This window comes from Lutra lutra, chromosome 4, assembly GCF_902655055.1.
Source record: "Lutra lutra chromosome 4, mLutLut1.2, whole genome shotgun sequence".
Taxonomy (NCBI): domain Eukaryota; kingdom Metazoa; phylum Chordata; class Mammalia; order Carnivora; family Mustelidae; genus Lutra; species Lutra lutra.
In genome coordinates, this window is record NC_062281.1 from 170,657,146 (window position 1) to 170,681,004 (window position 23,859).

The 23,859-nt window shown below is 50.3% G+C and overlaps 1 protein-coding gene across 3 annotated transcripts in view; it reads left to right on the forward strand.

Moving 5' to 3' along the window:
• Positions 1-22,108, forward strand: part of KIAA0319L (KIAA0319 like) — a 90,065-nt gene extending 67,957 nt beyond the window's left edge. For all 3 annotated transcript variants that reach the window (XM_047724771.1, XM_047724770.1, XM_047724769.1), the window contains exons 11-21: positions 1,255-1,378; positions 1,965-2,097; positions 3,845-3,993; positions 5,089-5,240; positions 5,742-5,880; positions 7,824-7,983; positions 12,127-12,269; positions 13,121-13,243; positions 13,795-13,885; positions 15,472-15,563; positions 20,860-22,108. In XM_047724771.1, coding sequence (XP_047580727.1) covers positions 1,255-1,378; positions 1,965-2,097; positions 3,845-3,993; positions 5,089-5,240; positions 5,742-5,880; positions 7,824-7,983; positions 12,127-12,269; positions 13,121-13,243; positions 13,795-13,885; positions 15,472-15,563; positions 20,860-21,047 — 1,494 coding nt within the window. In that variant the 3' untranslated portion in view covers positions 21,048-22,108. The remainder of the gene's footprint in view (positions 1-1,254; positions 1,379-1,964; positions 2,098-3,844; positions 3,994-5,088; positions 5,241-5,741; positions 5,881-7,823; positions 7,984-12,126; positions 12,270-13,120; positions 13,244-13,794; positions 13,886-15,471; positions 15,564-20,859) is intronic.
• Positions 22,109-23,859: the final 1,751 nt, after the last annotated feature.

The window sequence follows — 23,859 nt, forward strand, 5'->3', positions numbered from 1 at the left end:
TTATTTATTTGTCAGAGAGAGAGAGGGAGAGAGAGTGAGCACAGGCAGACAGAATGGCAGGCAGAGGCAGAGGGAGAAGCAGGCTCCCTGCCGAGCAAGGAGCCCGATGTGGGACTCGATCCCAGGACTCTGGGATCATGACCTGAGCTGAAGGCAGCTGCTTAACCAACTGAGCCACCCAGGTGTCCCAAGGTTTCAAATCTTAATGAGCTCTACTAGAACTGGGAGTAGCCCAGTCGGCTCTCTGGACATACTTAGGAGATTAGACCCGCTACCAGGCCGGTGATGTAAGTAAATAAAACTGAGTAGGGCCTGTGGCAAACCAGACAACATAACCCCTGACTGAAGTGATCAGCTGCGCCTCAGTGAGTTGTTGCCACATGGAAATATGGTCCCAGTATTCCTAGAGGGGCCCAGCTTTCCAAGAAAAAAACAAATCTAGACCTGTATGTGAAAATTTCCAACTTTTGGAGCGCCTGGCCGGCTCAGAGGAGCATGTGACTCTTTTGAGTTTGAGTGAGTTTGAGCCCCATGTTGGGTATAACAATTACTTAAAAATAAAATCTTCAAAAAAAGAGAAAAAGAAAATTTCCAGCTTTTAAGACACTGCAGACCAAACAAAATGTCTGCACGCTGGATTCTGCCCAGAGGCTGTCAAGTTTTGTCCACTGTTCTAGAGGAAGTTCCTGCCTTGGAAGTTTGCCCTAAATTGTGTATAATGTTCCTTCTGACACTCTGTGTTTCCAAATTGGAGGCCTGACTTAAAGCTCACATTTCACCTGGCTTTTGTTAGATATCCTGTTCGGTTTCTCTGCTGCTGCAGAATCCGCACAGCCCAGCTGGTGACGGCGCGGCGTCGGCCGTTGCTGCCACGTGCTACTCAGGCAGCTGAGTTAAGATCACTGAGTGGCCTCAAGCAGGAAGAACATGGTTTTTTAAAGTGTGTTATTTTATTCTACACTCCTGGCCTCCTTTCTGGCTTGGGTCATAAAGACCAAACTTGGTTATCTCTGCACATTTTCCTGTCCTCCTCTCCCTTGTGAGAACTCGGACTTTATTTGAAACTGCTGCTGTCAGGGAAGGTTGTCCCCTTGAAAGGGGAGCCCTTTACTTTTAACAGGATGTCCCACAGTGTCTGATGCCACGCGCACTAGCTCTAGAAAACTAGGTGCATCATTTAGGCTAGAGTAGGACTTGTGTGATGTTGTGATTCTGGGAGTCTGCTGTCCCACTTGTCTGTATTTATACATGCAGGGGGTTAGAACCCCAACCCTGCAGCTCTCTGCCATGCAAGAAGGAGACTACACTTACCAGCTCACAGTGACGGACACTATTGGACAGCAGGCTACCGCCCAGGTGACTGTCATCGTGCAGCCTGGTAAGTTCTAGCCTTATCGTGCAGGCCCTTCTGCAGTTCGGCCCCTTGTACTGTGCGGGACAAGAGGGTCTGGGTTCTGAGCTCTACGATGCTGGAGTGGGAGGTGGCAGTCCACGGGTCACTGGCTACTGTGGTTGTCCATTTTGAGTGCTTGCTTCAGAGGTAGAGAGAGACAGGACTTCACAACCTCAGCTGTGGTCTTGCCTGTGGCTGGTTATTGTGCTTTCAAGGGGACTTAGCAGATAGAGTTTTGTTATCCCAAACCCTCCCATGGCCTTTAAGGGACAGCTTAAAGCCCACTTCCTCCAGAAAGCCCTACCTTATCACTCAAACCCTCTCTTCTGAACACCCAGAGCATCGAGTCTCAAATGTAGCATGGCGTGACAACTTCATTACATTCCGCTGTGTTCTTATAAAAAGGGTTCAGTCTTAACATTCTTCGTTGTGCGCTCCCTGACCCACAGTCTCTGATAGTTTTGTGGGCAGAGAGGCAGAGTTCTCGTCTTCCAGAACATATGTTCCTGTTAGTTCCTCTCCTTTCCCAGCTGAACAGCCTGCTTTTGACCTCTCTGTCTCTGTCTTCTAGAAAACAACAAGCCTCCACAGGCAGACGCAGGCCCGGATAAAGAGCTGACCCTTCCGGTGGACAGCACAACCCTGGATGGCGGCAAAAGCTCTGATGACCAGAAAATTATCTCCTATCTCTGGGAGAAAACACAGTGAGTGCTGACGCAAAACCTTTATGCTGCAACGTCTGCAGGCCTTTGAAAGCAAGGACTTACTTGTGTTTAAGAGTTCACTTGCTCTTGCTGGCTTATCCAAGGGGGATGACTGAGAAAGAAACGTTAGCAGTCCTAAACTTCAACTCTAAGAAAATGACAGAAAATAATTATTGTAAGAAAAAAAAAAACAATGCTTGCCGTCAGCTAGTCTCCAGTTAGTACTTTGTGGTCCTGGTGCTTTTACAGGTACAATCCATCTGCCAAAATGCACAGTTTAATTACACTTGAGAGGCAGGATGGAAGGGGGTAATGGAGCAGAAAAATACCGTTGCTTAAAATTAACTGGGTAAGGCTGGCAGTGGGGATGGGGCAGAAAAGCTATTACAGAGAATTGAAAATTCATCTGCACAATGAAAACATTGCTCTGGTATCATTTCCTTAAAGACACCATTTACGAATTATGTTAGTGAGAGGCCAAAGGCACTAACCAAAATCATACTAATTAAACTGGAATTACCTAATCGAACCGTTTCTGGTTCTCACAGTTTCTTTCAGCTCCTTTAAGCCATAACAAATGGAACTCAGATTGTATGCAGGATCCCACGGGAAGCAAAAGAATTCTAAGGAAGAGTTAAAAGCATTCTTAGTTTCCAAAGGTACCAACGACAGGACAGACTGAGTTCGTTTTATTTTCGTTTTTGATGAGGGCATTAGAAATGGGTGGGAAGGGGCTATAACTTGACTGTAGAAGGGACTTGACTTAACGATTGCTGAGTTGGATTTTAGAAATTCTTTTCCTCGGCTCTTATCTCTTATGGAGAACCAAGTCTTCCTCAGCCCAGTGTGTTTGAATTATAACTGTTGAAGACATAGCTGATAAACCTTCAGCTGAGTTTCCCTAGTGCCTACAGCAGAACTAATGCTGAGAGTAGCTTCTTGGAGGAGAATCTGCTTCGGAGGGATGACTAGGGCCAGAGATTATAGATTTAATCAGCAAAACAAAGCAAAACCTGGGAGACTGCAGATTTCTCTTGTCATCCTGTAATTTTAAGGAAAACTCTGGGGCATTCTGCTCCTTGGAATGTGTAGAGCTGTGCCTGGATGTTGGCACAGAACTCACTCCCTGGCTGCAGGCTGCTGTGTGAGGCCACAGGGGAGGAGGAAGGCTGCAGGGTGTCCGGGGTCCTCTGTGACCACTGTCCAGGAGCTGCAGGGAGCTTGACTTTAGAGCTGCTGAGACGAGGATGGTTTTGCTGAGAGTTCCTCTACAGCCTTGGCCCATTTCCTTTCCTTGACTTTTCAGTAGGAGGGAGTTTGGCATGTGATTAAGAAACGCATCTTGCTTCTTTGCTGGCAAGAGCTGAACCAACTACTGGGCCAGAAATGCTTTTCAGAAACATCACTCTGAAATCATTCTTTTGATCAGAGACCTGCTCAGAGCATTTTCTTCCCTTTATAAACTGGAATAGCAAGCAGTTTGAATGTTCTAGAAACTCATAGAAAGGATAAAGCCAGACATGTTTGAAAGCTGGTGAATGGAGTTTTCTGATCAGCAGGGAAGCCTGTATTTTTGGGCCAAATGACACTCTGTCCAAATGGAATATTTTTAAACATGCCCTCTCAAGGGCTGGGAAACCATCGTTCGTGTCTCAGCGGAGGCAGTAATCGTCTGCTCCTGCTGAGTCGGGGACAGGAGAATAGCCGATAGGTACAACTCCACCCTCTGGTTTCTGTCTTTGTCCAGGGGACCTGATGGCGTGCAGCTTGAGAATGCCAACAGCAGTGTCGCCACTGTGACTGGGCTCCAAGTCGGAACCTATGTGTTTACCTTGACTGTCAAAGATGAGAGAAACCTGCAAAGCCAAAGTTCTGTGAATGTCATTGTCAAAGAAGGTACCTCCCTGCCCTTGGGTGGGTGCAGTCTGGGTCAGATACCTGAGGAATCGGGCTTCTCCTTTTTTGGCAGCAGAAGTTGACCAGAGATGAGGCGTGGCGGGGTAAACGGGGGAGAAGGGCGGCTGTTACGTGCTTCTAAAACAGCCTTTAATTGGGAGTGAATGCAAGGGGAATTTTAACTTCTTGTCCCCCACCTTCCTTCTCAGTTGAATAGGGAAAGAATTTGGGATTTTTTCCTTTGCATTTTTATTTTGCCTCCACTGCTAAGCCGTGGGGTTTCTGTGGTTCTCCTGCTGGCTGCAGGGACACCTGCTGTCAGGCCTTAGAATGACTGTCATGCTCTGTAGTTCCCTGTGCTCCTCTGTGAGCCTGTGGACCGGCTGCCAGCACGAGGCAGGAGTCTGTGGCTTTGCTGAGGTTTGCAGGCCCAGGCTGGCAATGGCCCTGGCGGAGGACTGTAAGTGGACGGGAGGCACGAGGGTCACTCCTGCTAGGGTGTCCGCGCTCAGTGGCTAGAGACTGCACACCTGAGTAAACAAGGCTGCAGGGGGGGCCCAGGAGAAGAGAGATCCTTTTATTCCCCCCTCTCTCTGTTAGAGTATTAAGGAATAAAAGAAGATGTTGAAAAAATAACATTTTTAGGTCATATTTTGAAGAGAATGTGTGGTATCAGCTACATGAAATCTAAAGTGTAAGGCTTTTTTGCTCAGTTGGGGTCTCTGTCTCTAGTCACCACATGCTTCCCGAGGAGACACATGGAACCCTTTCAGGGAAGCTGCTAGGAGGACCCAGGAGAAGACTCAGCCCTCTCTGCTGGACGATGTCAGAAGAACATTTCACTGGGCTGGGTTTTATTACTATGGAGAGAGGGGAACCGAAGCCTGGTCTTCACTGGGTCCTAACCCCCAACTAATTGAAAGTTAGTTCATTGTCAAAAAAACCCCCCGCTCTGCTATTAGGTGCTGGCATGGATAGGTGCTTATGATAGTTTTCTCCATTTCAGATACTTTCGATATTAATTTCCCCCTAAGCATCATGAAGAAGCATTCTTTCTTTTCCAGAATGTTATTTCACTGATATCTCTTTGGTTAGAAATGAACAAACCACCTGTAGCCAAGATAACTGGGAATGTAGTGATTACCTTGCCCACGGACACAGCAGAGCTGGATGGCTCCAAGTCCTCAGATGACAAGGGAATAGTCAGCTACCTCTGGACCCGAGATGAAGGGAGCCCAGCGGCAGGGGTAAGTGTCAGGAACCGGAGAGCTAAACAGGGTCAAGGTGATGAGATGGGGAGAGGAGGCTGAACCAAACATTCCAGGATCTGTTTCAACATGGGGGGGGGTCTCTTATGTCAAACCTGGATTGCCCTCTGAAATTCAGGGGACCCAAATGATTTGCCTAGCATTGCTCTGCAAGCTAGGATGCCCTAATCTTTTTTTTTTTTTTTTAAGATTATTTATTTATTTATTTGACAGAGAGATCACAAGTAGGCAGAGAGGCAGGCAGAGAGAGGGGGGAGAAGCAGGCTCCCCGCTGAGCAGAGAGCCTGATGCGGGGCTCAATCCCAGGAACCTAGGATCGGGACCTGAGCTGAATAGGATGCCCTAATCTTGCATCTGTGGGCTGCAAAGCTCTTACAAAGCAGGAGCTGCCCAGAGGGAGCTTAACAGAAACAGCACCCAACCCCACAAAAGGAGTTTGGTTTTGCCCTTCGGTGTAGCCAGTGTTGTTCAACCCCACAGGAGGTGCTAAATCACTCTGACCACCACCCAATCCTCTTTCTTTCGAACCTGGTTGAGGGCACCTACACATTTCACCTGCACGTGACTGATGCGAAGGGGGAGAGTGACATGGATCGGACTACCGTGGAGGTGAAGCCTGGTGAGTTCATTTAGCACTGGGACTGGCTGGGAGTGCTGGCCTAGCCCAGCAGGACCTCGGACCTGGGCCCCTTTCCCCCGGTGAGGACAGAGACAGGTGGCAAAGCCAGCTTCTAAACACTCGAGAAAACCTGAGCTGAAAAATCCTTGGAGACTGTTTCAACAGTACCCCTCCTCCCCACGCAGGATTATGGACCCCTGCCCCAACCCCCCATCTCTGATGGAGAAACTGAGACTCCCAGAGGGCAGGGCTTGCTCAGTGTCACACAACAGTTGTGTCAGAGCCAGGCCCTCATGTCCCTGGTCCAGCACTCCCTCCTGTCCCTGTGATGGATGAGAGAGGGCTCTGGGTGCTTCGGGAATCTGAGCACAGGAATAACTTGAGTCATGATGTCTCATCACCACCCAGCTGCAGAAAACAATTTATTTTTATAAGTTGAGCCCCAGGCTTTATCTGACAACCCAGGGAAGGTAAAGTAACTGGTATCCTTTACATTTTTCAGATTTGCAGAAATAAAATTTCTTTCTTAAATAGAACTGTGTTTTTATTTTGCTTTGAGGCTGATTTGGTATTAGGGAAGGAGTGAGTGTGAGGTGGGGTAGAGCTTTATAAATTCCTGAGCATCTGATGAGAAGGTATTAACTTTAAATCTACTCTTTGTTATATAGGCCAAGCTCATGTACAGATGTCTTAGATGGGAAGGGATCTTGGCAGATCTTCTGGTCCTTGTCCTGCCTCTATGAAGGACAACAGCCAAGACACTATAAAGTCTCTTCTGTGTTTAAAATCAGATCACAGATAGTCTACTATTATGTAAATTATGTAAATGATACATTAGGACAGGCAAATGGTGCATCCAATTATGGGAATAAGGTATTCTGAATAATTGCTTTTAACTTCCAAGTGCAGAGCAGTCTCTAGGACACAATCAGAAATGAAGGATAGTGGTCTCCCAGTTCTAGGGTTACAAGAACATCGTGCTCTGATACTGCTCTAGGGAAGTCCTTGTTTCTTTTTTTTTTTTTTTAAAGATTTTATTTATTTATCAGAGAGAGAGAGGAAGAGAGAGCGAGCACAGGCATACAGAGTGGCAGGCAGAGGCAGAGGGAGAAGCAGGCTCCCTGCCGAGCAAGGAGCCCGATGTGGGACTCGATCCCAGGACTCTGGGATCATGACCTGAGCCGAAGGCAGCTGCTTAACCAACTGAGCCACCCAGGCGTCCCGAAGTCCTTGTTTCTTGATCACCCAGACTTTTTGTGTGTTTACTGTCTTCAAACCTGTAGGGCTGATACATTTCCATTATCAGTAAGATTGTTGAGATGAACATTTTCCCTCCCATTGTTGTAGACAAAGCACAGCAAGTCATTGAAAATCAGATTGTGGAGAGATTGTAGATATCCCCCACTCAGCCTGGAGAGCTCAGCAAAGTCAACTGGGAAAATGCTTTTATTATTATTATTATTAAAGATTTTATTTATTTGAGAGAGAGAGCGGGGGGAGGGGTAGAGGGCGAGAAACCTTTGTGCAGATTCCCCAGTGAGTGGGGAGCCTGATGTCTTCGTGACCTTGAGAGCATGACCTGAGCCAAACCAAGAGTCAGACGCTTAACCAACTGAGCCACCCCGGGCGCCCCAGGGCAGAAGCTTTTAGACCAGACCTCCAAGTGTTCTCTTCCCCACTCCCTTCACCAAACCTCTGGTCTGCCTGCTATGGCCCGATGCCCAGCTCACGTGTGGTAGTTGTCAGGATGGCATAGAGCTCTCCACGCCAGCCCCCGATTGCATTACTGGCAGTTCAGTCCAGTCCCTTCCCCCTTGCAGGAGGTCAGTTGCATTCCCGAATGCTCTCACTGCTTTCGCTCCTGTGACAGAATGGATGCACAGTGGCAGGTCTGTGTTCACTTTCCTCCTTCCAAAGCCATGACTGATCCACGTGCTTTCCAGATCCCAGGAAAAACCACCTGGTGGAGATCATCTTGGATGTCAACGTCAGCCAGCTAACTGAGAGGCTGAAAGGGATGTTCATCCGCCAGATTGGGGTCCTCCTGGGGGTGCTGGATTCCGACATCATTGTGCAAAAGATTCAGCCATACACGGAGCAGAGGTAGCTGGGCAATGGAGTGGGGGGGGTGAGAAGGCAAGACCAGGAGCCCCCTGGGCTTCCCGACTGAGCTGAGAAGTAGTATGGGTAGGTAGAGAAGAGTGGGCTCTCTGACCAAGAACTGCTCATGGTTTCTGTTCCTTGAATGAACTTGTCTCTTCTAGCACAGGTCACATACTCAGTATTAGATATTGTAGCAGGGTGTCAGGTACCAGGTCATAGTCTAGTAGGGAAGACAATCAGAATAAGCATATAACATTAATACAGGGTGAATTTGACAGACTGTAGTATCACGGAGACATGGGCAAGGCCAATTAATTCTTCCAGAAGAGTAGGGGCAGGATGTGGTCCAAAGATTTTCCACCGAGCAAGCATAGAAAGACTCAGAGGAAATTCATGAAAGGGGAATAGCATGAGCCATGGTCCTGTGATATGAAAGTACAGAGTTTCCCTTGGAAGAAGTCCTTTGGTTCAGAGCACTTCCTAGGCCCCAGGACAAGGGGGGAGATGAGACCAGCTGTACAGATGGGCAACAGTCACAAGCAAGCCAAGGAGTTTCGTTTTTATAAAAGTTTGGGAAGGGGAGGACTCAAGTTTTATATGTATGAAGTTTTTGTTTTGTTTTTGAAGCAAGGAAATTTGGTTTTTGTTTTGTTTTAGGAAGACCAGTACTATGGAGGCTAAACCAAAATAGGGAGAGACGCAGGGTTGGGGAGCCTAGAACTAGTCTAGTAAAAAGGTAATAAAACCCAAGTTAAGGTAGTGGCAATGGAATAACAGAAGAGGAGAAGAAATGAAAAGAAAACAGAGGTAAATCAGAAGGACTTAGGGATCCTTTGGGAGTGGAGGTGAATGAAGCATCAAACCGAAGGCTTTAGGTTTACGCGCCTGCACAGATGGTGGACCCGTTTACTGAAGTTAGGGATTCAGAAGGAATCAGTTTCAAAGAAAAGATAATGAGTTCAATTTTGACTGTTGAATTTTGGGTGTCTCATGGGTAACTTGTAGAGATATTTCATCAGACAGTGGCAAGTATAGGTTGGAACTTGGGGTGGGAAAAAAGCCAGAGATAGGGAGTCATGGCACACAGGCAGGAATCAAAGCCGGGAGGACAGATGAGTCACGCTGGGGGAGTGTCCGGCGTGCCGGAGAACCCCAGTATTTAAGGAGGAGGCAAGGAAAGAAGAGCCAGCAAAGGCAACTGGGAACCAATAGTAGAGGTGGGAGGAAAAGCAAATGGGAGCAGTCTGCTGGCAGGTGGGGGCTGCCACAGGGTTCAGATGCCACAGAGGAAGAGTATGGTGAGGACATAAAACAGGCTTTTGGCTTTTTGATTGGGAGATCATTGGAAGTACAGTGAGAGGATTTTACTTCGATGTTGGGGACAGAAGGCAAATTCATGTCATGGTTGGAGGATACAGAGATGGTAAATATAACGAGGGGCTGGAGCTGAAGAGAAGATGGGAGGTTGAAAGAACACCTTTCAAAGACAGGAAATACTTGAGCACTTTTATAGACTGAGGGAAGGTGCAGAAGAAAAGTAGAAGGTAGAGGCTGGGGAGGTGGCTTCCAAATGGGGGCAGGTCTGGGGGCCCAGCTGTGGGCGGAGCAGCAGCAGCACTTTCTCTGGAGGGGGGAGGAAGGGCGGGCAGATGTGCTATAATGGATGGATTCTGAAGCACACAGGATGGTGTCTGACAGCTTTGGTACCAGTGTGCTGGGTTTTGTCTCTGAAACTGGAGACAAGGCCATCTGCTTTGAGGAGGTGAGAAGGAGGTGGGTAGCCTGAGGAAAATGGTAAAGGTTGGGAATAGGAGTTCCAGAAAAGGGTTTTGGCTTTGAGCAGTATTGAGGTCTCAGGCAAAGCTAGAGACAGGAGATGAGAGTGGTGGTTCCCAACTCCAGCTACATGACAGAACACCTGGAGATTGGTGGTTTTTTTTTTTTTTTTTTTTTTTTTTTTAATTTTTTAAACTTCTTTTCAGTGTTCCAGAATTCATTGTTTAGGCACCACACCCAGTGTTCCATGCAATCCGTGCCCTCCACAATACCCACCACCAGGCTCACCCAACCTCCCTCCCCCTGCCCCTTCAGAACGCTCAGATTGTTTTTCAGAGTCCACAGTCTTGCATGGTTCGTCTCCCCACACAGGGAGTTTTTACTGAATATGCCGTTAGCTGCATCTCACCCCCCAAGACTAGGATTCAGTTGGTCCGGAGTGAGGTCCGGGCACCTGAAACCTCAGAGCTCTCTACACGCACACAGTTGGGGCTCACTGGGTCAGAGTGTGATGACTAGGGCTTTCTCTTTAAGCTCTCCTGGCTGCCTGGGAGTAGGAACAGGGCGAGTGGCTGCTTGGATTGACCAGAGCTGGTGGGGATCGGGGCAGACACAATGCTAATTCGTGAGCAGGTGTGCTGCTGAAGTGTCCTGGAAGGGTTTGCTGGCACACTTACCCTCACTGCATCTGGAAGAGGATGCAGGATCACAGTGGTTCTGGGTTTCTGGCTTGGACTGATTGGCCTAGTTGAGGAATTCAGGAGGAGGATGGGTATGCAGGAAATATACGACAGTGGGAAAGAGCACAAGGCTGACACCAGACAAACCTGTCAGGGTCAGCTCTGGGATGATGAACAAGGCACTTCCCCTCTCTGAACCTGGTGTGCACTTGTAAAAATGCTAGTCCCCTTTCATAGGATTGTTACTGAGAATTAAATAAGAGGATGTTTATACCGTCCCTACCACACAGAGTGCTCAATTGGTGCTTATTTTAAGTTTGAGACCTGTTGGATTGGAAGTGCCTGAGAGAGAGGTGGGGTGGGTATTCTAGCAAGCTTTTGTAGATGTGGTCATTCAGGAGAGACAAGGAGAGAAGAGGTGAAGGTTTGAGGGTTACTGGTATAGAGAGAGATACTGAAATTGTCAGCATGGATTAGGTAACAGGGAGAAAATAATGAGAAGTGAACCACAGACCCTTTATGGCAAAGGTTTGTTTCTAGATTCTGGAATTTATAATACCCCACTGTTCATCTCATCATGCAGCAAACTTACAGAAAGTCTTTTATGACAGTGATTCCTAACCGGTTATATCGTACCAACACAGGAAGCAATGCCACGTGTGGGGCACTTTGGGGTAAATTGATGAGGCTGCTTTACTGGAAGGAACTGATCCAGGGCCTCTGGGTCCCAGCAGCCACCCTGTGTGCCAAGGGGATCGCTATCTTGGATGCACTTACAACCCAGTGTGACCCACTGATTGCAAAGGTTTGGCTGTGAGAGTAATGTGGAGTCATGGGCTCCGTGAGATGAAGACCGAGCCATAGAGAACAGACTTTGTGCCTACATAAATGTGAGGTCAAACATGGTCTGCCTTGGACAGAAACGGACAGAAAAGCAAACAGATTCTGGACATGGGGTAGCATGGTCTTGCACCAACCACACCACTGTGTAGGGTCTTTCTTGTTGCTGTGTAGTAATGATCATTTGGCTGTTCTGATCCATGGATTATGCGCTTTTTAAAAAGATTTTATTTGTTTGAGAGAGCACAAGCAGGGAGCCTGATGCAGGGCTCGATCCCAGGACCCTGGGATCATGACCTGAGCTGAAGGCAGATGCTTAACCGACTGAGCCACCCAGGTGCTCCCATGGATAATGCTTTGATGCTGTCCGACAGCAGACATTTTTCAGAGCACGGTGGTCTGTCTTACAGGTAACCTAGACATAAACGCAACAGCCTTACACTACAGTCTCAGCTGTTTAAAGGCTGGCAGCAGACATGTAGTAACCAAACAAATCCCCATTTTCCTGACCTCCAGTGACTGGTTTGGAATAGGTCGTCTTGTGAGCTGGGACACTCAGGGCATTTCTGAAAGCATAGGTTTTGGAGTTAGACATCTCAGCATTGGGATTTGGCTCTGCCATGATTAACTCTGTGATCCTTGGCAAGTTACTTAACCCTTCCGAGCCCACACTGTCCTCTGTGAAATGGAGAGGACACAGAGAGCAGCTTTCTTGCTGGCTCGCGGGGGGAGAAGGAATCTAGAAGTTAGCCCAGTGTCCAGCACAGCGCACGGTGCTCTGTAGCGAACGTAGCTGCCGCTGCTGGGCACGGCTTCCACTCATTCACACTGTCGCGTGTCTCTGCAGCACCAAGATGGTATTTTTTGTTCAAAACGAGCCTCCCCACCAGATCTTCAAAGGCCATGAGGTGGCAGCGATGCTCAAGAGTGAGCTGCGGAAGCAAAAAGCAGACTTTCTGATATTCAGAGCTCTGGAAATCAATACTGTCAGTGAGTAATCCTGGGCAGCTGGGAAGAAGAGCCTACCCAGTGCCCACAGCCCCCGCAGCCCCCCTGTCCTCAGGCTTCGTCTCCTGTTTTCGAGGAGCATGGAGACAGTCACTTTGCTCCACCAGCAGTGTCCTGAAAGCGTCCCGACTCGGTGCAGGGGTTCTTTACCTGGGTTCCATGGGCCCGCGAGACAATGGTCAGAGGGGCTAGGAGCTTGAATGCGAAAAAAATTGACGTCTTTGTTTTCACCCACCTCTAACTGAAATCCATTACTTCCCGCTATTATGAAGGTAGGCAAAAACCCCAGTAGTATTAACTGAACCTGTGACTTTTAAGGCAGTAGAAATCACAGGTAATTTCATAGCACATTACATGACGAAATGTCATTTTTACTCATCATTACTTCAAAATTATGGCAGTTCTTAGACCTGCTGCTAGATCTGGTTACTTAATGTTTTCATAAAGACACACATATATTATTAGCTTAAAACTACATTCTTAAATATTTCAAAAACGTGCAATATCATTGCTTTCCTTCATAGTACTGTGTATTTTATTTTGGCATTAATGGGATGCACAGAAGGGGTCTGTGGGCGCTGAGAGATTAAGAACTTCCCCCAGGGAGCAGCAGCAAAGCAGGACAGCTGGACTGTGCCAGTGGCCTTGCTCCCTACTGCTGGCTGATCTGCCGATGACCATCACCGTGGCCGGGCGGCGTGCATGCCGGCAGAGGCCCCCAGGCAGGGGCACCGCAGACCACAGGGCAGAGGCGCCTTCCGTCCTCATGTGCGCTGGCAGCCATTGGGCCAGCCCTGACTCCTGCCCCTCGTCCCCTTTCCCGCTGCTTTCAGCGTGCCAGTTGAACTGTTCTGACCATGGCCACTGTGATTCATTCACCAAACGCTGTATCTGCGACCCTTTCTGGATGGAGAACTTCATCAAGGTGCAGCTGAGGGATGGAGACAGCAACTGTGGTAAGTCTTGTGCTCGGCACTGTGCCAGTGGCTTTGGCGCTGAACGTAGTTCTGAGTTGAGCAGGTGGGTGGTGGTGTTTCCGAGGCAGATGAGCAAGGGAGGAGAACTCTATGTATGTTCTGTTTGCAGAGGACTTTTACTTCCTTCCTCCACGCTGCTCTGGGTTAGAGCAGAATTCTGCAGCGAGTTTGTACGAAGAACCAGGCTTAAGTCCGACTGAGTGCAAACTGCAGCCTAGGTCGGATCAGCTGCACAGCCTCCTCTTTGGAGTGCCTCTGTGCGGCAGCCCAATGGAAGCCCTCAGGTTTCTGGGTGCCCCGGCCCCCTGAGAAAGCTCCTTACAGCCTGCCCCTCTGCCCCACGGGCTCAGCAGGGACAGTGCAGGAGGTTGAAAGCTTCAGCTGCCCACAGCTGCAAGGTCTCCCCTGCGCTGGGCTGCTGTGGGGCTGCCTTGTCCGCAGAGCCAAGCCACCTGCCGAGGCCGGGGCACCCCAGGCCACCCTCCTGGCCTCTGTCTTCACAGCCCTCTCCATTTTGTTTCTCTTGGCAGAGTGGAGCGTGTTGTATGTTATCATTGCTTCCTTTGTCATTGTTGTTGCCCTGGGAATCCTGTCCTGGACGGTGATCTGTTGTTGTAAGAGGTAAGATGGAGTCTCTTCGGAAATTCATTAAAGCTTCTAGTTGTGTATTCATTAGGGAGGAATCTGGCATCTTCCACATGGAAGACACTGAGTCTTGGCATCCCTTGCTTCCTGTCATGGCCTGAGGCAGGTGCAAAAAGGCTTTCGTCACCCTCTCCTACTCCTGAGGACCGGGGCGCACTCCCTCAGCCAAGTGGCTGTCACTGTACCGATTCGCAGCCTGGGAAGTGTGGCCATGACCAGGTGGGAGCAGGAGGGCCTATCTGTGCGCCTGGCTCACCTCTCTAGGGCTGTGTTTCTACTCCACACCTACCTCAACACATGAGTTCTCAATTCTTTAGCCCTTCTTTCTAGTTGGGATTCATGTGTCTACATGTTTCCACATATTTGTGGACTTCGGTTAGTCATGATTAAACATTTGGGCTGTTTTTGGTTGGCATCTTATTATCTAGTCTTACGGTATTTAGGGAATGTTTATTAGATGTTTTTTCATTATTAATGATAAGTATGATTTCTGCATTACTTTGTGCCAAGTACCAGGATGATATTTTGTAGATAGTTTTGTTTTTTTTTTTTTTTTAATGCATATAACCCCCTTTTCTCATCTCACAGCTAAGGAAATGTAGGCTCAGGAAAATGGCCTCACCTGTCCATGGACACACAGTTAATTAGTAGCAGAGCTGAGATTTAACCTGCAATTTAACTGCACATAAAACACAGAAAGTGAAAACAGTTTTAAAAAATTACCACCATTAATAGCTTGGTTTAATGCTTTCCTCAACGCTCTACCCCTCAAGCATCAGTTTCTTGTTCTCTTGATTAATAGGGAGAAACGGAGCATGTCTGACTTCATGTTGCTTCCCTTCCCTTGCTGCTGTGACCTACAGCTTAGGCACCTGTGCTGAGCCCTGCACATGGGCATACCAATCACTGACATTTACAAAAAAACTGTTTTACCTGAAACCTACCTACCTACCTCGAGAAGATAAGTACATATAGAAATGCCTGTGCTGTGTTTAAGATTCACAGGCAGATTCCTAGAGATCAACTGACCAAGGACAAAGTTCCACAGCCTTCTTGGACGTCTGTAGATATCAGTCACTTTTTGACTCCAGCCTCCTCTCACTCCCTTTACATAAAAGCAGCTCAAATCTCACGCTGGGGAAAATGGTTCTATGGGATAGGAGTCCACCATCTCCTCGTTTTGTTGGCTTTCTGACTCAAATTGCTTTTCTTGCCCCAAACGTCTTTCCCCTCAGGTGTCATGTGGGGAGCATGGCGAGCTTGTACTCCGTTACGGCTGTGTTTTTAACCAATCTCTGCTTCCTTGCACTGTGCAGTGGTGACTCCTTGGTCAGATAGTCATAGTTCCCTTCCCTTCCCGGAACTGGTGAGGAGTATGTGAAGAACCAGTCACAGCTGCCACTGTCCCTCGGCTGGGAAGCACAGGGGAAAAAACAGTCTTCCTGTTAGGCAGCTCGCAGGGGACAGGCGCTCTCCGTAATCTGGCCGCCACCCTGTGTTGAGCCACCTGAGTCTCACACAGAACCCCCTTCTTGAGCAGCGGTGGGGATTGTGTTTTTCAGGCAGAAAGGAAAACCCAAGAGGAAAAGCAAGTACAAGATCCTGGATGCCACAGATCAGGAGAGTCTGGAACTGAAGCCAACCTCCCGAGCAGGTAGTGGCCCTTGGGGTTAGGGGTGGGGCCTCTAGATTCATGCACTCTCCCTGTGAAGAGCCGCCGTCATTAGTTCCCTCCTAAATCTGTCGCTAACAGCTGTTCATTCTGGAAAAGTGTTTTGTCTATTGCTTGATGAAGGTGGAGGGCTGACCTGGCACCACCCTGTCAGAAGCCGTGTGCTGGATGAGCTCTGAGCTGGGGCCACTTCTCAGGATTGCTTCACTTTGCCAAGGGACTCAGCCTCTTGCTCTTGTTGGCCTGCTCATTTGCCTCAGGGTTGCCTCCTGGCTTTCAGCTCCTCAGGCTGTCCCCGGTTATCAGGCCTAGGGACCTGGGTCTCTTAGGCCTTAACCAGTCTGCCCTTTCTGGGCAGACAATAAGGTGAGGCAGCTCCTCACCTCATCTGGAGGAGGACCAGATGTCCTCCTCCGTGGGCCTTCCTCTCCCATCTTCCTCTAGCCAGTATTTGGCAGACACACAAGCTCTGCTGCTGTCCCGCAGCAGGCGGCGGGGGGGCAGCTTGCCTGCTGGCTCCGGTGCACGGGGGCCCATCTGTCTGGTGCCTCCCACCCAAGAATCACCAACTGCGCCAGCTTTGAGGTGGCTTTGGTGAGGGTGTGGGCAGGGGCGCCCTTCCTTGGCCTGGTGTCGTCGGCAAGGTTTCCGTGCACCGAGGCCCTGGTAGGCATCGAGTATCTGTGGGCTTCTAGGTAGAGCTATTCCTAAACACTTGGCAAGCAGAACTGTTCTTAGACAAAGTACGAAACAGCACTCATAGTTAAAGCTTTCTATTAGGAGAGGCAGAAGGGGTGTACAAAGCGTTCCAAGACAACAGGCTCTGCCCTCGGCATTCCAGGCTACAGAGGGAGCAAAGGCACATCAGAAAACAAATGCTCTGAGGCGGTCTGGGCCTGCACCTGGGCAGCTGGATTCGGGAAGTCTGCGGGGTGGCACCTGGAGGAAGTGTGGGGTTCCTCAAGCAGGAGAGGGGTCTGGGGGTAAAAACATGCACAGTCCACCCTCCACATAGCAGCCAAGGTTGTTTTCACATGACTCCCAAAGGTTCCCCACCCCTTGAAACCCTTCAGTGGCTGACTTTGGGTCTGGCTGATGTGGCCTTGGGTGACCTTTCATCTATTTGCTTCTCTGAGGTCTTCCTCCTTGTTGATCTCTCTCTTACTCAGCGAATTCTGCTGGTTCATATTTCTGTCCAGAAAGCTCCTTCTCATCCCTCCCTTAACCTGCTCACGTTGTGCTCATCTCTCTGCCACGTGTCTGTTTTGGCATTTCTCTCCCTGTATTATACTAGTTACTTGCGTGTCCCCTTACCAGTCAGTGGAATCGTTGAGGGCGGGACTGTGTCTTACTCCTCAGTGCACATGGATTGAGACCACTGTGTGCCAGGCCCTCTGCCGGACACCGGTGACGTTATGGTGAGCCCACCAACAGACTGCTCCTGTGCAGCTTCTCCCAGACAGACACGAAACACATGGACTCACAACTGTACAGAATGTGGTAATGAAAGGTCTTCACAGGAACATAAAGAACGCTTGAACTGAGACTCAAGGGAGGAGTAGGCGTTAGCCACAGAAGGACTCTGAGAAAGAGCAGTCCAGGCAAAGGAGCAGAGTTGGTAAAGGCCCAGCTGGTTGGAAGGAGCGGAGGCATCTGAGGAAGTAGAAGGTGACCTACTGGACATGGCAAGCACAGGGTCAGTGCTGCGCAGGTGAGCAGGGACCTGGCTATGCGCTCCCTCTGAGAGCAATAGGGAGCCACGGGCAACTTTTTAAGGAGGTAAATGATCTGTTTGACTTACATCTTTAAAAACCCTGACTGCTATGTGAGGGAATTAGAGAGGCAAGAATGGGTGAAAGGATTCGATAGGATGTCCTAATGGTGGCGAGGTGATGACATAAGGAGGCCCAGAGATTCCAGGTGCCTTTGCAGGGAAGACGTGATGCAGTTCAGAGCGTGCTGGCCAAGGGGTGTGGAAGAAAAGCAGACGTGCAGTCTGGTCACTGAGCTGCTGCTTTGAGAATGTGTGGACCGGGTGGTACTGGAGAGGAAGTGCTGGAGACGAGTAGTGTTTAGTTAGGATCCTTGTGAATGGGGCTGAGGAAATGAGGCTGGAAGACTGACAAGGACCAAAGTGTAAAAGCACTGAAAATCAGCCAAAGGAGTTAAGAATTCTGATGGTGACAAGAAGTGTCATCTTGAAAGTCTGGTGGATGCCAGCAGGGAGATTTTTGCAGTGGTCTAAGAGGGAGGTGACGATGGCTCAACCAGCATGGGGTCAAGAGGATGGAGGAACAGGAAAGGTTAGGGCTGACTTCTGACCTGAGGGACAGAGAATGATTCCATAGACAGAATTAAGGCATTGGAGCAGTGATAGCTTGGGTAAGAAAAGATGAATTTAGTTGAACTCAGTAGAATGGTTGAACTGCCAAGCATCAATGTAGGAATCTTCTAGATACTGATGAGGGTCAACACAAAAGTGGGTCACATCCCTTCTAGGGAGGATACTGAGGGACAAAAGAAGAGTCCAGAACTGAAGAGCCCGAGAAGGACCATCAGTGAGGGAGGGGGGCATCATTAGGGAATGGTCAGGAGTGTCTGCTGCTGCAGAAGACAGACAGAATGTTTCCACGATCACTAGAGAAGTTTCTGGTCATCTGAAGAGCTGGAGTAGGATGGGGACTGGCAGCAGAAGAGAAATGCAGATTGTTCAGGCAGTGAGTAAGCGGTGAGGAAATGGACCGTGACTATTGAGAAGTCCTTTACGGGTGGAGCAGTGAGTTGTGGAAAAGCAGAGTGGGGCTGGAGGGCAAGGCTGCCGGCAGAAATGAAGATAGAGGTGAAGCTCCAGAGGAGGAGAGAGGGAGTGGGGGGAAAGGAGAGGGTGGGAGATACAGGGAGTTGCTTTGGCAAGATAGCGTGGAGGGAAAGGCTGGGGGAGGGCAGGAGAAAGTGCTGGATTGAAGAGGCAACATGCAAAGGAGGCAGATGTCCAGTGAAAGGGGGTTGTGGCAAGGGAAAGCCCCACGGTGGCCAGTTGCATCTGGGTCACCAGGGTGAGACCAGAGGACAGCCAGGAGGGCCCTTCTGTGCAGGAAATGTGTAGCTGAGGGAGCAGTGAGAGTCCCTGGGCATTTGGGCTTATGCAGCTGACCAGGCTGAAGCCCCGTTCTCGTCCTAGACTTGGCCCATGAGTGGGTGCAACCCAGAGTAGAGCCACTGGCAGGACAGGGAGAATGGGATTCGAGCCTGTCAGCATTAGGCTCAGAATGGCAGTTCTTCAGCTCGAAGCGTGGGTTTAGCAGGCCATTTTGGGGTGTGGAGGTGAGCGGGCATCGACCCTGTCTGCCGGGAGCCATGCTGAGCTTGGACGAGGGGTCTCTGGGGAGCTGGAGCGCCCAAGGCCACCAGGCAGGGCCTGAGGGATGACCACCCTCAGGAGACCTGGTTTACATTCAGCAACTGTGGTTCTGGGGTTTGTTTCGCTATTTTATTGACTTTTCAAAGCTTTCTAGTGAGCATATTAGATTGAACCATATAAAATTACGGGTATTTGACTCTCTGACCTTTAAAACTGGTGGGGTTTTTTTTGTGGTTCAGTCTAACATGTACAGAAGATCATAAGGACAGCTTGATGGGTTTTCGGTAAGTGAACATACCCATATAATCCACCCCCTTTCTTTCCAGTCACTGCGTTCCCCCTGCCAACTTCCTTCTACCATCTTGGAGTGGTTTATATAAATGGAGTCACTGCATTTGGCCCATTCCACTCACCATTACATTTACGACGTTCACATGTACTGTTAGGTAGAGCACGAGTCTGTTCTTTCCCTGCTGTGTTGTTTCCGCTGTGTGAATGTCTTTGGCGGGTATACGGTCGTCAGGCAATCGAGTTCTTTCCGTTTTGGGCTGTTATGAGGAGTGCCGCTGCAAACGCTCTGGTCCGTGCCCGGCTTGTACTGGTTAGTGGGGGAAGTCGCTGTTCTCCAGGCAGAGCAGGAGTTCGTGTGGGCAGGTTCGTGTGAGAACCGTCTACTGTGGAGCCAGGCGCGGGTTCCTGTCCTCAGCAGCCATGAGGGAAGGAGGGCTCGGGGCCAGCTTTGAGAGAGGGAGGCTTCACGTGGGTGCTTGGAGGGGTCGCCCCCACAGGACAGAAGGAGGAGGATATTTCAGCTGCAGGGGCAGAGCTGGGGTTTGGGGGACCTTGCTCTTATGTTTGCCACTGTCCTCCACCACCCTGGAGCAGCTCAGGGTGCTGGTGTCAGCCTTATGTCATTCTGCCCAGAATGACGTGAAAATGTTCTGAGAATCCTGAGAAACACTCCTTTGGAGTTTTGGGGGATCTGGGTGGGCCCAGGGGAAAGGGAGAGTGATTGTTGGATATGGGGGGGTTCAAACACACCTCACCTGTCTGGTCACCTTTTTAAGAAAGGAGGTAGTTTAGGTCCAGGGTGGGTGGTGTGGGGCCAGAAGCACTGCCATGCTGGGTCCTCGCCCTGGGCATGTCCCGCTCCTTGTGCTGCTGGCTCTGCCTGCCTTTGGCTTTTTCTGGCACAGCTTTTGCAGCCTTAGGGATGACACAGAATGAAGGTGACTCCAATGGCTTACAGAATCTCAAGCATTTTTTCTGACCTTGGGTGTTCCTTATGGGTCCTTGTTTGTGTGTTCTGATGAACTGATGGCTTGGGGCTGTGTCTGGGAGTCCCGGTACTCCAGTCGGGCGCTCTCAGTAGGAGCGACCTCTCAGAGGCATGGGCCTGCTCTCCGCCTCCCATACGCACGCCATGGAGCCGGAGCAAACCCCTCTGGGGCATGAGGCTGTATCCTCCCTCAGTGTGGGGAACTCGGGCAGGCCCTTTGCCATCCATGCTGAGCCAGGACATGGTGAAAAGTTCCTCCTCTAGAGCTGACCTCTTGTGCTTTCCTGCCTCCTGTGGGAATTCCATCCTGTTCATGAGGTGAGATGATAAACATTCCACATTTCAACGAGGAGAATGTTGTTGGGTGGCACTAAGCGGAGCTAACAGATGCCGGAGGTCAGGAATCCACACTGTACCCCAGGTCTGTTGGTCCCATCTACTCACTGTGTGACTTTCCTGAAGGAACTGTTCCAGCTAACCAGGACTGGGACAAAGACTCAGGGAGCCCCTTGCAGCCTGGACAGGCGGTGGGGACGTTCCTTGTCCCTCTGCTTCTCTTCAGGCTGGGAGAAGGGTACAGGGCCTGGCTAAAGCCGAGGAAGGTGTGTGCTCTTGACCCTGGATTTGGTTTCTTGCAGGCAGCAAACAGAAAGGCCCAATGCTGAGCAGCAGCCTGATGCGCTCCGAGTCAGAGCTGGACAGCGATGATGCCATCTTCACGTGGCCAGACCGAGAGAAGGGCAAACTCCTGCATGGTCAGAATGGCTCTGTGCCCAACGGGCAGACCCCACTCAAGGCCAGGAGCCCACGGGAGGAAATCTTGTAGCCACCTGGTCTGCTGCCTCAGGGTAGGGGTGGGCAGTGCCAGGGTCCAGAGCATTGCCGGGTTGGTCCTCAGACCTCCCATGTGTGGGCAGCTGTTCTTCCAGCATCTGCTGGTCACTCCACCCTAATCCCCTCCACCAGAGCTGCTGGTACTTGAATCCAGAGACATTCTCCAGGAACCCTGAATGAAGCTGTGAATGAAGAGGTTTCCTCTTTAAACCCTTCTGGTAGCCCCACCTCCACCCCAACCTCCTCACCTCAGGGCCTCCTTTCTCGAAAACCCCTCCTCTCCTCCAAGGGTCATCCAGGCAGCTCCCAGTCTCCTCTCCGGCTCCCTGCCCGGAGTGTTGCTGCTCCCAGGGTGCCTGCACAGGGAGGCCGGGCTGTGCCCCCAACACCCGGCTATAGAACCAAGCATTCCCAGCCTCCAGCTCCCAGGCCTGCCTGTGGGCATGTTCTTTGTTCCCTTATTTGGGACAGAACGCACCCCTTCACTAGGTCCAGAGGAAGTGGCACCCCCGTCCTCACCACTGATGCGGGTGTCCGGCCGAGATTCCAGGAGGACTGGCTGTTTCAGGAATGGGGAGGGACCCCTCTGGCTGCACTGTTGTGTCAGACACGGGGCTGGTCACAGACGTGTCCCTTCCTCCTCCTGACCAGCGCTTCAGGGCTCAGGCCCCCCCACCCTGAGCCAGCAGGAGACAGTCACATGCTGACTGGAAGGTGACGGCATGAGCGCATGTGTGTGACTGCCCCGCTGTGGGTCCTCTGTGTCCACCTACATCTTCTCCGTGTGTCCCTTGCATGTGTGTGTCAGAATGTGCGCGCATCAGCTCCTCCTAGGGCTCTCGGCTACTTGCAAGGCAACCTTGACCTGGACAGACTTTTAGCTCTTTGGAACAGAGACTTCCTGAACCCCTCTGGCCCTGTCACCGGTTCCTCAGCCATGTTCTGAGTGTTGAGGAACAGGAGCTTCGGGGAGTGACTTTTTGGAAAGAAACTTAGTTTACACTACTGCACTACTGTCTGTTGTGAGATGATTAAACATGCTATTTAATTGTACGTGTGCCTGCCAGGTGTGCTGCGTCGCTGACCTGTACCATGGGTCCAGTCATCTGCGCATCCCGGTGATGCGGTGGCTTCCAGGAGGCAGGCTGCAGGCCTGGCATCGTCAGTGCGTATGGCCGATGGTGCGGGAATTCTGCCTCAGCTGCTGCTGGCTGGGCGGAGGAGTGCGCGCTCCTGGCCCCCTGCCGGCCAGCTGCTCCTCTCTAGCTCTCAGGGAGGCAGGTTTTCTGTCCTCTTCTCTGTACCTTCTGTTAACACAAAAATGATTCATTCCCCCACCCCCTTGGCCAAGCAGGGGATTCAAAGTGTCCTGATGCTCAGGGTGTAGACTTGAGACTGCTGGGCCCCTGCACTTCCCTTTAGGATTTCCAAAGCAGTAAGGGCAGCCTCGTGCCCCTGGAACACTGCAGTGTTCGTGGAGCAGCCTGCACAGCATGGGGGTGGGGGAGGAGGGTTGGTGTACAGTTTTGGGACACCCAGGGAGGGGAGGGGACAGTGGCATTCATACTGTACCCAAGGCCCTGTGTACAAAAACCCACTGGCGGGGCGGGGGGGCGCCTGGGTGGCTCAGTGGGTTAAGCCTCTGCCTTCGGCCTAGGTCATGATCTCAGAGTCCTGGGATTGAGCCCTGCATCGGGCTCTCTGCTCGGCAGGGAGCCTGCTTCCCCCCCTCTCTGCCTGCTTCTCTGCCTACTCGTGATCTCTCTGTCAAATAAATAAATAAAATCTTAAAAAAAATAAAACAAAACAAAACCCACTGGGGGTGGGCAGTATTGGCTCTTTTAACAGATTCAGAAACTGAGGCATAGCAAGAAGTAACTCAGTCCACATACAATGAATGACAGAATTAGAACTCGGGCCCTGCAGAATCTATTTGGTCTCCATCAAAATTCCCTGGGAGGCTTGACACTGTGGGGCCTCAACTGCAGAATTTCTGACTGAGAAGGTCTGCAGTGGAAGAGGAGAATATGCCTTTCTACTAGGTTCCCAGGGGATGCTCTGCTGCTGGTCCAGGGACCACACTTGAGAGAACCAGTGGGTCTAAAGGCACAATATGTAGTGCAGCATCAACAGAGGCAACAGGTGTCCCATCCTGAAGGTGGTCGGAGGTCATTGGAGAAGCCAAAGCTCATACTGCTCCAGGCTGGGTGTATGGGCTTCCTCAGTTGTGCAGGTCAGGCTACACGGGAGGAGGCAGAGGGGCAGGTGACCAGGATCTGGGGAGCTGAGTGTGACAGAAAAGCTGTGAAGAATTCAGGAAGGAACTACAGGATTTGACCACTTACTGGCTTTGTAGATTTTTCCTGTTCTGGCAGGTGAGTATCATTTCTGTATCTAACTAACCTCAGCCACAGCTCACTGAGGATATGCCTCCATCTCAGAGCTGAATAAATAAAAAGGGCAAAATCCAGGAACTGATGCTGCTATCCTCCATTTGCCTCCGGCTCAGGAGCACTGAAATACCCCTTCAGCATTACAAAAGCACCCATGTCCTCTTACTCATTGTCCTGTTGCTAGTCCCCAGCACAGCGGCTGGTCCACACTTCACAGTGTGCCTGTGAGGAGCACAGGCTAACACAGAGAGTGGGAGACGTGGTTCCTCAAAGGGAAATGGCAGTCGAACAAGGGAAAAGATGGCAGATCTCTCACTGCTGAGCTGAGCTGACACCCAAGGAGGACACAGCCCACTAAGTTCCCAGTAATATTACTTAGGGAGTAGAATAAAGAGAAGGAATTAAAATACG